The sequence below is a fragment of the Vipera ursinii genome, assembly GCF_947247035.1.
Source record: "Vipera ursinii genome assembly, chromosome: 3".
Classification (NCBI taxonomy): Eukaryota; Metazoa; Chordata; class Lepidosauria; order Squamata; family Viperidae; genus Vipera; species Vipera ursinii.
In genome coordinates this window covers 87,170,370-87,182,387 of record NC_139516.1, presented here as the reverse complement: position 1 = coordinate 87,182,387, position 12,018 = coordinate 87,170,370, and the positions used below count along the sequence as shown (strand labels likewise).

General features: G+C 41.8%; 1 protein-coding gene across 2 annotated transcripts in view; it reads right to left on the bottom strand.

Moving 5' to 3' along the window:
- Positions 1-12,018, bottom strand: part of BCAR3 (BCAR3 adaptor protein, NSP family member) — a 90,051-nt gene that overhangs the window by 15,754 nt on the left and 62,279 nt on the right. For both annotated transcript variants that reach the window (XM_083357511.1, XM_083357512.1), the window contains 3 exons: positions 6,836-7,272; positions 5,114-5,214; positions 785-1,395 (listed from right to left, as the gene is read on the bottom strand). In XM_083357511.1, coding sequence (XP_083213637.1) covers positions 785-1,395; positions 5,114-5,214; positions 6,836-7,272 — 1,149 coding nt within the window. The remainder of the gene's footprint in view (positions 1-784; positions 1,396-5,113; positions 5,215-6,835; positions 7,273-12,018) is intronic.

Below are 12,018 nucleotides of genomic sequence, written 5' to 3'. Positions count from 1 at the left end.
GGGTGTCAAACTCAATTTCATTGAGGGCCACATCAGCATTGCGGTTGCCCTCAAAGGGCCGGGTGGGTGTGGCCAGGGTGGGCGTGGCCTACCGGGTGGGCGTGGCTAGAGTGCGTATGGCCTACTGGCTGGGCATGGCCAGCTCTACATCGTTCGCATCAAGGGTGCCTATGGGGGCCTGGGCAGGAGTGGGACAGATCTGAGGGTCTCTGGCGGAAGGAGGGTCTCTGGGCCAGGGCCAAGGCAGTGGGGGCTGTTCCCTCACTGTTTCCAGGATGGCTTCGCAGGCCACGTGAAACCACTTTGCGGGCCGGATCTGGCCCCCGGGCCTTGTGTTTGACATGTCTGGCATAGAGACTTGATCCTTCATTCAGCATGCAAAAGCAGATACTGGTTGGTACGGCACATTCTCAGAATATCTATCCCGAGAGGACTTTTCCCAAGGCTCCCCTTTCCATCACTTTTTCTACACATAATAAAAACTATTCACCTGGCTTTTTCTTGCTGATTTTTTTTTTGGGGGGGGGGGTTGGATCTATTGTTAGTTCTATTCGTGTAACGTTGGCATTTATTTTATGTGACTGAGGAGTGAATCATACGTTGTGTTAAAGTTATTAATACATAAGTAAATGTATATTGAGAGCACGTGATATTCTAAAGCCAGAATATGCTTGCTTCTAGCTGTGCATGAAACAGAACACCAAATTAGCTATTGGTCTGATTTAATATGGCTGTGAAAACCACCCCCCACCCTGTTTAAATTAAAAACAGAGATTTTTTTTACCTTGCAGTCCATCTTCAGAATATGCTGGGCAATGACTTTTGCATCATTATTCACAAACAGCTCTTTCACTCTCTTTAACATGGCGGTCTCCAAGGGCTTGTTTTCTAAGGGAAGAAGTTTCGACTCAAAATGGTTTGGCCTGAAACTAGAGATCTTCTCAACGACAGGTGCGACAAAGATGGGAGACTCTCTGCTTATCTCCAGCTGAGCTGTCTGTGGATCCACAGAACTCAGCAAGGAGTCACTGTCCTCCAGGATCAAGGATGAATGTATCCCATTGTCCTTAGTTGTCAGATGCTCTACAAAGCTGTCCTTCTGACATGGAGGTGGCTTTGTTGGCCTGGCCTCTGTGGGCAGAGCTGTGTTCAGTTCACAATAGAGGACTTCCAAGCCTTGCGGTGGCCTCAGAAATGGCAGTTTACTGGGCTTTGGTGGAGGTCTCAAATGAAGTTGGCTGTCAGACCCCCTCAGCGCATCACTAATTTGCAACTCTGAAGCAAATCTCCGGAAAACCAGAGGGCTCAGATTAGGTTCACTGCCAGTTCTAAAAGCCGGAGACTTCATACAAGGACTGTTTTCAGTTTCCATTCCTTGGGAAGGATATCTTGAACCTGGAAAGTTAAGGGAGAAAAGAAGTGTGACATTGCTATTTTGAGGTATCAAATTGAAGGTGACCAAAGCTTGATCAGAAAGTCAAAGAAGAGGGAGGATTCCTAAAGTCCCTTGCCAGAATGCCACTAGCCACGTAATTTGTCCAGAAGTGGACCAGACCTACTCCCATGTCTACTATTCTGCCTGACTTTCGGATATGATATTACTCTTTAACAAGGTGATTTCACTGAAATGAACAGATTTCACATCACAACTGAAGGTTGTGATATCAGTAGACTGCACTTTGCAGAGGTACAAAAAAAAAACAACAACCAGGAGGGCTAACAGCAACTGTAGGGAGAGGAATCCAAATACAGACAGTCCCCAACTTACAACAATTCATTTAGTGACAGTTCAAAGTTACAACAGCACTGGAAAAAGTGACTTATGACCGTTTTTCACATTTACAACCGTTGTAGCATCCATCCCCTGATCAAAATTCAGATGCTTAGCAACTGGTTCGTATTTATGAGGATTGCATTCTCCTGGGGTCACGTGATCAATTTTTACGACCTCCTGACAAGCAAAATCAATGGGGAAGCCAGATTCACTTAACAACCGTGTTACTAACTTAACAACCGCAGTGAGCCACTTAACAACTGTGGTCAGAAAGGTCAAAAAATGGGACAAAACTCAGTTAAACAACTGCCTCACTTAGCAACAGAAACTTTGAGCTCCATTGTGGTCGTAAGTTGAGAATTACCTGCATAAAGATACAGCAAGTGTAATGAAAGGGGGGAATGATATGAAAATCCTACCATTTAACTTATAACATGGATTTTGAATAACACATTGGAGAAAAGGTGTGAATTGATACTTTGAGCTTGGCATGGGCCAATTATTGGGAGGAGAGGGGAAGAGGAGAAGAAATGGGATTCTCTAAAGCTTTGGGATATGAGCTGTGTACCTTCTTGCATGGGAGTGCCACCTCCATAATATGTTCTCCTACAGATCTTTTCATATGTGAACATAGTGAGCATGTCAGCCTCGTGAGCTTTCTATTTCCCCACAGTCCGGGCCTGTCATTAATTCCTAGAGGAAAATGTTTCAGGATCCTTGTATTTGAATGCCACATACGTAAGATGTATAGCTGAGGGACACTTGAGTGACACATTCCACCCATCTACCATACTTTCCCTGCAGTCATCCCAGATATACAAAGCAGCTGCAGCGGGAAATCACTCTGTGGTGAATGAGATATTACCGGCTGTACACTCAGCAGTGGAAAATCTCCAGGCCTTAGAATAGGAGCTGATCTATAATTGACTCTGATGGGCCAAAGCAGAAATAAGGACTTTGTGACTCACTAAGATGAAAAGAACATTTTCTAGAAAAGGGAAGCTGGGTATACAAGGATTTATGAATGCAAGGAACTCCAGAGACTAGCCCCTGTGTTAACCAGAAAGCCAATGGCCTCTAGAATATAGATTAACATTTACAGAGTTATTAAAGATCAGGATTTGCCAACTGGTTCACAAGCAAAGGTTCTCCTGACATAAAAGAGACTTGGCTGAATTGCAATGTCGCCATGCAAAGTGAGAGATTGACAAAGCTTCTCATCCTCTTAAAGCAGGGGTGTCAAACTCGCCACATCACGTGACATGTCACGATGTATTGAGACTTTCCCCCCATTGCCAGAGCTGGGATGGGCCACGGTTTCGGGATTCGGCATGACACATCTGGCCTGTGGGCCGACAGCTTGACACCCCTGTCTTAAAGTAATATGAGGCAAATTCAGCCACTTCTCCAGTTCTCCTTTATTTCTCAAAACTGGGAGAATGAATAAGGAAATAGGGGAACATTCAAACAAGGGAAGAGATACACCCCAGATATACCTCAAACACTACCTGTACTATTAATAATGTTCAGGGGGAATATACCTTATTTTAACATGATAGATTTATACTTAGATGGCAACAATTTTGTATTATGCTAAAATTATACTTTGCAAATTAAGAAAAGATCAGTCTGATTACTCTCACTTTGAATAATTTATTCTATAATTAGTTCTGTTTTGCATCACTTATTTTGCTTTTGGAAGCTTGGAAATTATCAATAGGCAGTTTAGAGAATACTTCAGTCCCTCAGCTACCTCAGAGACTGGAAGAGGAATTGCTCAAAAACCATTTTGAAGTGCAAAATGCTTTCTTGAGAAAAAAGAAAGCAGAAAATAAAGAGGAAATGGGAATTGGGAATTTAATTTAAGCACAGAGGTCCACAATTCGTCTTGCTTTGTCAATTTATCATATTTTGGCCCTAAGGGTACTTACTCCTCATGGTGATTCTCTGGACATGTTGGGATACATCTGCGAGACAGATGTTTTCTGCTATAACAAGCTAACATAATTATCATTCTTGGAGGAAAAGGAGAAGATTGAGTGAAAGACTCGGTTGCCATAGATTTTGTTATTTCGTCTTTATGTTCTGTTTCCTATTTTTAAAGAAATCAAAACCACACAGTCGTGTGTGTGTGTGTGTGTGTGTGTGTGTGTGTGTGTGTGTTATATAGTTCTATATAGATGGAGGCCACAGTAAAGAGACAGTCCTTAGAATTCTTGTCATTTTTTTGTTGAATTTTTAGAACCCAGGCATGTTAATACTGGGATTTTGTTGCCTAGGTGTAGGTGAATCCATATAGCTCTTTATGTTTCTTTTTTATCCTTAAAACAATACCTGTAGTAGTACTGCAGTATATGGAACAGCAGCAATAGCAGCTAGGAGATAACAAGATCCTCATTCGTTACCATTTATTTAAGGTGAAAAGTCCTTTAAGCTGAATTTAACTTTTGGCGCTTCTTGCCAGTTTACCACTGCCTTCTCCCACAATGTTTTTTTCAACTTCTCAAACTATCCTGCAGCCCTGAAAAATCCCAGGTAGTCTCCCAGCTGAATAACTAAGAGGTCCCTGCAGATTTTTGTCTGCTAGTCATTATCAACTATAGGGGGTGGCACTCATCTCCATTTCAAGGCCATGAGCTAGCGCTGTCCAAAGACATTTCCATGGCCATGTGGCCAGCATGATATCACAGAGCACTGTTTCCTTCCCACCAAAGTGGTACCTGTTTATCTACTCACATTTGCATGCTTTTGAACTGCTGGGTGGACAGGAACGAGGTGAAGATGAGTGCTCACCCTGTCCTGTGTTGCTTGGGTCTTGAACCTGGGCTCTTGGCTTTCCAACCAACAAGCCCAGTGTCTTAACCACTGAGCCACTGGGCTGCCCTTGAGTACTAACCAGAGCAAATTCTGCTTAGCTTCCCAAAGCAACTAAGGTTGGCTAAGAAGTCCCTGCACATTTTTGTTATCTGCGGGAGCATTGTTTATTTCACCCTTTTTCAAATGCTTCTTTAACTCATTAATTTTTGCAATAGTTAGGAAATTTGCCTCTAATGATATTTGGCAAATAAAATGTTTATCTAAAAGTACATTGGATGAGATTGCAGTCTTTAGTTTATCCAAATTGCACTATTCCCGAGACCCAAATAAGGCGTGGATAGGTAAGGATTCAAACAATCCATACTGTATTTATCACTAAATTAAGAAGGGGAAGGCAATCTGGCTAAAACTGAGCTTCTATTAGGATAGGAAATCCATATAAATGTTTTATAGACACAAGTTATATTAAGAGCAACCTACGGCCCCAACTCCATTCACCGTTTAAGTGTAGACCAAACATACCTATTGGCAGATAGCTTTCCGACTGATGAGTCTTTAAAGGGAATCGCTTCTCCGGCACGTGATCCAAACATGCGGGCTGACTACCGCTTTTTTCTTTGTTTCTGAAACAAAGAAGCAGTTGGCACAATGCAGTTCAACTCTTCGGGGAATCCATCTTCAGCCCTCCGCACCTGATCTATTTCTTCCAATAGTCCACTTAGCTTTATTGGGTTCAAAGGAAATGCAAAGTTCGAGAGGGAGAGAAATATTGCTTTTCAGAGGCCTGCAGGAAACCTTCCCTTCAAAACACGTCTGGATTATTTAGGTGACAGCATGGCATGTGAAGGAAGTGGATGCTCCTCTGGGAGCAAGTGAAAGTCTTCAAAATTTAGAAAAGTTAATAGCATTCTGAAAATACCTGCTGGTCTTTCAAATGGGCTTTGTCTTCAACAGTGTTTCTGAAATTTGGGAACGTCAAGAAGCGTGGACTTCAACTCCCAGAATCATGGCTGGCTGGAAAATTCAGGGAATTTTCAGTTGGAAGTCGACAGTTCTTGATATTCCCAAAGTTGAGAAACATTGTTCTAAATGGACAAAGACAAGATAAGTCTATCTTTAATATTTTATTTGTGTTTAACTTCTGCACACCAGAACCAAAACAGCATAAAGCTTTTTTTTTAAAAAAAAAAATTGCACTACTTCCTAAAGCTTCTGTTACAGCAATCTTGCCTATTCTGGCATTTATCAAATGTCACACAATGTATTATAAACTAACCTGTTTTTGAACCCATGCTATCGGTTAGTTTGTGGTTCACTGTGTGTCAGAAGATTAATGGAATAAAGCATGGTTAAGTTAGCTAGGAATCAACAACCAGTATGAATGAACCTTACTGTGGTATTACTCTCAAGATGCAGAAGTTGGACCAGAATATCAAAGTTGGGCTAGTAAGATCAGCTCACTCTTTCACACAGTAATCACATCCTTACATTCAACCTAGACTACTTCAAAGGTTTTACTTGAGAAAATGAGAAGGGAACCACACAGATTTCTTTGAGCTCCAGAGGGAGCAAAGAAGGATTTAAATTCACATACACAGGCAAAACGCATGCACATGCACATGCACAGACACACAGACACACAGACACAGACACACACACACACCCATGAAGGTATTGCAAATTGGTTAATCTGCTTGCCTGATTATTTAAGGTAACATAACCAAAGAACAAAATAATAATAATTCAGGAAATAGGTGGACTGGATTTCTGGACATGCTTAAAATTATTTTAAATGGCTATAGAAGCGAGATATTGGCTTGCAAACTCAGAGGTGGCTTAGGAAGTGCTGACCACGTTGCATAATATAAATCCCCTTTCTTGACAAGGTACTACGTAATTAACTTGGTCTCTCTTTCTGTACATATTTTAATGGAGAGAAGCAAAAAGAGTCCCTGGCCTTTTCCTGCCACTTGAGCGAATACAACTTTGAGATGTATTTGAAAGGGGCAAGGCAGGGAGCAAAGGGTTAAACGGCTTTCCCCAACCATTGGCCCTTCAGAGCTCTCTTCCAGCTTTCAGGAAGATGATACCCTTTGATTCGATTGCAGACCTTCTGCAACATGACTTGAACGATAGAAGGAAAAGGAAGTGATTTTGCAAACAAATCCATAAATGTACCCCAACTGTTGAACGTTATAAACCACACACACAACAACTCTCTCTCGTGAAACCAAGTGGCGGTACCTTAAAAGATTTCCTAAAGTGGACTCTCTGGCTTGTCGATTGCACATATTAAGGCTCAGCCTTTGTGGGGTTTCTACTTGCCCCTCTGGAATGCTATCTTCTCTTGGCAGGACTGGAGAAATCCCGTATTTCTCCTCCAGGCATCTCAGAGGAACTGTTCTGTTTATGGGCTGAAATATAATCGCTCCGCTCTGCTTTGATATGGGCTTGCGATTTCCTACGTAGCATCGCACCAGGCCAGGGACAGTGTCAAAGCCTTCGTCTTCAAAGTGAAACTGCACCCGGCAGTGAGCTTCGCTGAGCCGCACGATAGTTTTATTGATCTTGAAATGCTGAGAGATGTTTTTCCACTGACAGGTAAGGACGAAATTGCCAGGACTGGAGAGAGAATCTCTGATCAAAAAGTCACCGTCTCTCTGAACGAGGCTCTCAGACACCTTTAAGAGAAAAAACAGGCCTGTCTGAAACAAGAGGAAATTATCCATTGCTAGGCTTCCCCAGTCAGGTTTTTTTAAATCATTGTCTCGCACATTTTTTAGTAAGGATACCCATACAACAATCTTCATGGCACAGTGTGGAAGGGGCTAGATTATGTGTGGGATGACCTATCTCCAATTCAGTCTGCCCATCCCTTGAGATTCAACAGGATGGCCATGCACTGGTTTTCCTCTATGACAGGGATCTCCAACCGCCAGGCTGCAGCCCACTACTGGGTTGCAGCAAGTTCAGAACCGGGCCATGGAAAGAGTTGAGAGAGCATGCATGCAGTTCCCTTGCATGAGCGGCAGTTACATGAGCATGTGCAGCTCCCCTCACACAAGTGACGGGAGCTTGTGCTTACGTGCGCAGCTCCCCTCACACAAGTGGTGGGCACGTGCGCTTGCACATCCCTCCCCTCGCATGCTCTAAGGCAGTGGTCCTCAACCTTTCTGATTTGGCCGCCCAGGCGGGGGAGGAGAAGGGATGGTTCTGTCCAAGTAGCAGGTGTGCATGTGCTTGCAGAGCTCGCATTTGTGCGAGCGGCAGGTGCTTGCATGAAAGGAGCTTCTTACGAGAGTGCAAGCGCCTGCCTCTTGCATCAGGGGAGCTGCATGTGCGAGTGCAAGCATCCATTGCTCACGCAAGGGGAGCTGCCCGCACATGTGCACTTGCCTGATGCTTTCCGCACCCTGCTTCCAAACTGGCCGTAACCTGGTAGTGGGCCACAACCCTGGGTGTTGGGGACCCCTGATCTAAGGGGATCCAGCTTGGTTACCTTCTCTGTTGTAATGCTTGCCCTTTAGAATGGCATTGACCCTGCTGGCTTTCCATAACTCTTTACAAAGTTGGGGATTCTTTTTCTTTTTCCTTCCTGGACCTGTGTGCCAAATAGTTTGGGTTGTCTGAATAGGTTGGGTTTGGCCTCAGTTTGTGCTCTTTCATGCTATGCTTTTTCAGTCTCTATTGTTTGTTTTTTATATTTTTAATCCTAGGTTAGCAACCCAGAGTCAAAACTTGCAAGCCACATAATTTGCTCGAATAAAAAGTAATATTTAAAAAAATGGAGAGTGGATTACAAAGCATTAAAATATGTTCTGGAATGATTCATATTTATTTGACAAACATTCAGCAAAAACAGCAAGTCATATTATAGTTTGCTGCACAGTCAGCCAATGTTTAAACTGGATTTGACATTTTTATCCATCTACCGAGTCCTTCCCAAGGACTTGGAATATAAGCAGATATGGAGATTTGATGATATTAGAAGTATCATCACAGGATGTAAGTTGTTCCGAGTAAAGCTGCCATTTGCAATTGACTGATGGTGAATTTGTCAATGCCAATTATTATTGTTATTATTTTCCTTCTGCAGCTGATCTTATCCAGTCCCTCAGCTTTTCTGTATTAAGGTTCTGCCAGATTTCAATTTATATAGTCTTTCTTTTCTGGCTTTATTTTCATTACCTTTGCCTCATACAGACATGTATTAGCTGTTGGGTTTGAAGATTACAAAAAGATTAAGCCTATTTCCCACAAGACCAAATTCAGATTGCTTTATAAATATAAGACATTCCAAACTCTCCTATCTGGGGAGAATCATAATTCCAATTCTGTTACTTCTGAAATCAAGACCAAGATTACTTGGCTAGAAAGCAAGAATGTTTTGCAAGGAACAATCCCCCATCACCAGGAATCCCTTCCCTTCCCTCCCCTTCCCCTTCTTCCCTTACCCTACCCTACCCTACCCTACCCTAACCTAACCTAACCTACCCTATCCTACCTATAGAGCGAGCAAACTGAAAATTACGGTAAATTCCACTTTTTGAAGAAAATATATGCTCTCTTTCACAGCAATCATTTCAGTAATACTTTATAATATGCTACCCTGTCGCTTTGGAGTGCTCAGAGAGCATTCCATGAGGTTTAACACTCACCTAGATCATTTTGTTTTCAACTGAGAGGAAAGATTTCCTGTTGTGTTTTCAATCTCATTCAACTATTTACAGCAACTATTACTTGGGAGACTCCATACCGCAATAAAATTGTTAATCTCTGAGGCTGCATAAGCACTCTTAACCTTCTGACTGCTACAAAATCAACATTAATATTTTCCTGGAATTATTCAGGGTACGCATACTAATTGGGAAAAGAAAAGTGCTCAGCACACCATGAGGTTTAAACATACCAGTGCTAATAAAACGTAAAGCTTTGATGATGTAAGCAGCCTGGTGCCTTCTAGATAGTTTGAAAGTATAATTCCTGTAATATTAGCCATGGCCGGTAAGTGCTATAGTCCATATCATTTTCAGGACAACAGATTAGTGATAACTGATGTAATTTGACAGTACTCACAGTGACAATTTCATAGGTCACCCAATCCCATCATGATGTCCATCAGAGTGAAATTATCCTTGATGTTAATTGCACAAATACAATTGCCATGTATATATTTTGAAACTACACATTGTAGCTACAGAAAGATGAAGGCAGCTGCTAGGCCAAACCCTCTTTGTGGTAGACATAATCTTAGAACACAGTACTGCATTGCAGGCTAACTCTGCCCACAGTCTGTAATTCGACCCTGACGAACTCAAGGTTGACTCAGCCTTCCATCCTTCCAAGGTCGAGGTTGGTAAAATGAGGACTCAGATTGTTGAGGGCAACATACTGACTCTGTAAACTGTTAAGAGAGTGCTGTAAAGCACTGTGAAGCGGTATATACTGTGAGTCAAAGTGCTATTGGTATTGCTAATCAAAACTCTCCTTCTGACACTTGTATTTGTACTGAGGGCAACTTCAGTCAATCCAATTTCTAAGGCACATTGCAGAAGACACCTGAACCACAGCAGGGTGAGACCTTTCGCGCTGCTTTTTTATCACATTTTTAAAAACTTTACATCTCCCTCAGAGAGGGTCTCTGGGCGGTGTACACATAAAATATTAAAAACATAAAAACCACATATAAAATTTTAAAAGAGGCAAGTGATGTGAAACATTAATTAAAAGACCACTTACAGCTTTAAATGACCTTTAGACCACCTGCAACTGCTTATTTGAAATATTAAAAGATAAAATCAATATAGATTTTGCCCTGGCTGCCACCAATGGACAATCTTTTCTTTTGGAAACTCCAAAATACTGAATTGGATCTAGCTGAACCAGAGCAATTAAAAGACGCTTGCTCCTGGGAAGGAAAGCCATGGCAAATCTAGACAGCACACTAAAAAGCAGAGACATCACCCTGTCGACAAAAGTGCGTATAGTCAAGGCTATGGTCTTCCCAGTTGCAATGTATGGCAGTGAAAGTTGGACCATAAGAAAGGCTGAGCGCCAAAGAATTGAGGCCTTTGAACTGTGGTGCTGGAGAAGACTCCTGCGAGTCCCTTGGACTGCAAGGCGATCAAACCGGTCAGTCCTAGAGGAGATCAATCCTGACTGCTCTTTAGAAGGCCAGATCTTGAAGCTAAAACTCAAATACTTTGGCCACCTAATGAGAAAGAAGGGCTCACTGGAGAAGAGCCTAATGCTGGGAAAGATCGAGGGCAATAGAAGAAGGGGACGACAGAGAATGAGGTGGCTGGATGGAGTCACTGAAGCAGTAGGCGTGAGCTTAAATGGACTCCAGAAGATGGTGGAAGACAGGAAGTCCTGGAGGAACGTTGTCCATAGGGTCGTGATGAGTCGGACACGACTTCGCAGCTAACAACAACAACAACGAACCAGAGCAGACTCATTAAATCAATGGAATTTAAATTGCTAGGTAAGTATAAATAAATAGGATTGTAGACTATGGTGAACAATATATTCTTTCATTGGTTTCTGTGAAGAAACCAGTTCTTTCAAAGGCTTCTTTACCTGTATCCAGCACACTTACTTGCAACCTGAAATACTATTCCAATTGTCTTTCCTTTTTTTAATCAGACAACCTTTAATTATCAAACATTGCAAGATTGATTCCCACAGGAGTAGTTATAACTGAGGAGATTTGCATTTTGATTACTAGCTCATGCTGTTTTAGTTGCCCAGGATTAAAATAGTAACAGCTCTTCTCCGTCAGGTACCAAAGTGCATATAGGTGTCATGACAAAAACCAGGTTGAGAACAGAAATGTAGTTTATTGCTTTTAGCTAAATCCCTAAAAATAGGCATTTTGAAATGTCAGTACTATTATTTTCAACATGAAGTAAGCTATTTCTCTAACCAGTTGTGTACATAACGTACTATTGGAAAAGCAAACAGCAATCAGAATAAATTATGCAAGTTAAATATATTTGGCCTATTTTGATATAACGGCATTCAGTATTTATTAATGTTTTCAAATAATTTGGAAGTCTTTTCTCTAAAAAAAAGTTTAGCAGAGAACAACAGAAAAAGGATCCCCAAAATGATTCATGGCAAATGCATGAGAGCTAGAAGCATGCTTGTTTCTTTTAAAGAAAGTGAAGATTTTCAGAATAAATTAGCATAAAATATGCAAATCCAGGCAACAAATTGTGTGGTTAGTTGACAGTTTCAGCAAAACTGAAAAACACTGAAAAATGACAAAACTGACAGTAGAACACACAGTGAGCATCAGAGGTAGATAACTAACTTCAGAGGTGGATAACTAACTCAAACATATTTCCAACAATTCACCAACAAGGAACAGATCACTATACCCTACCCCAGGGCATGTCAAAAGAACCAGGCCTTTGTGGCTTTAT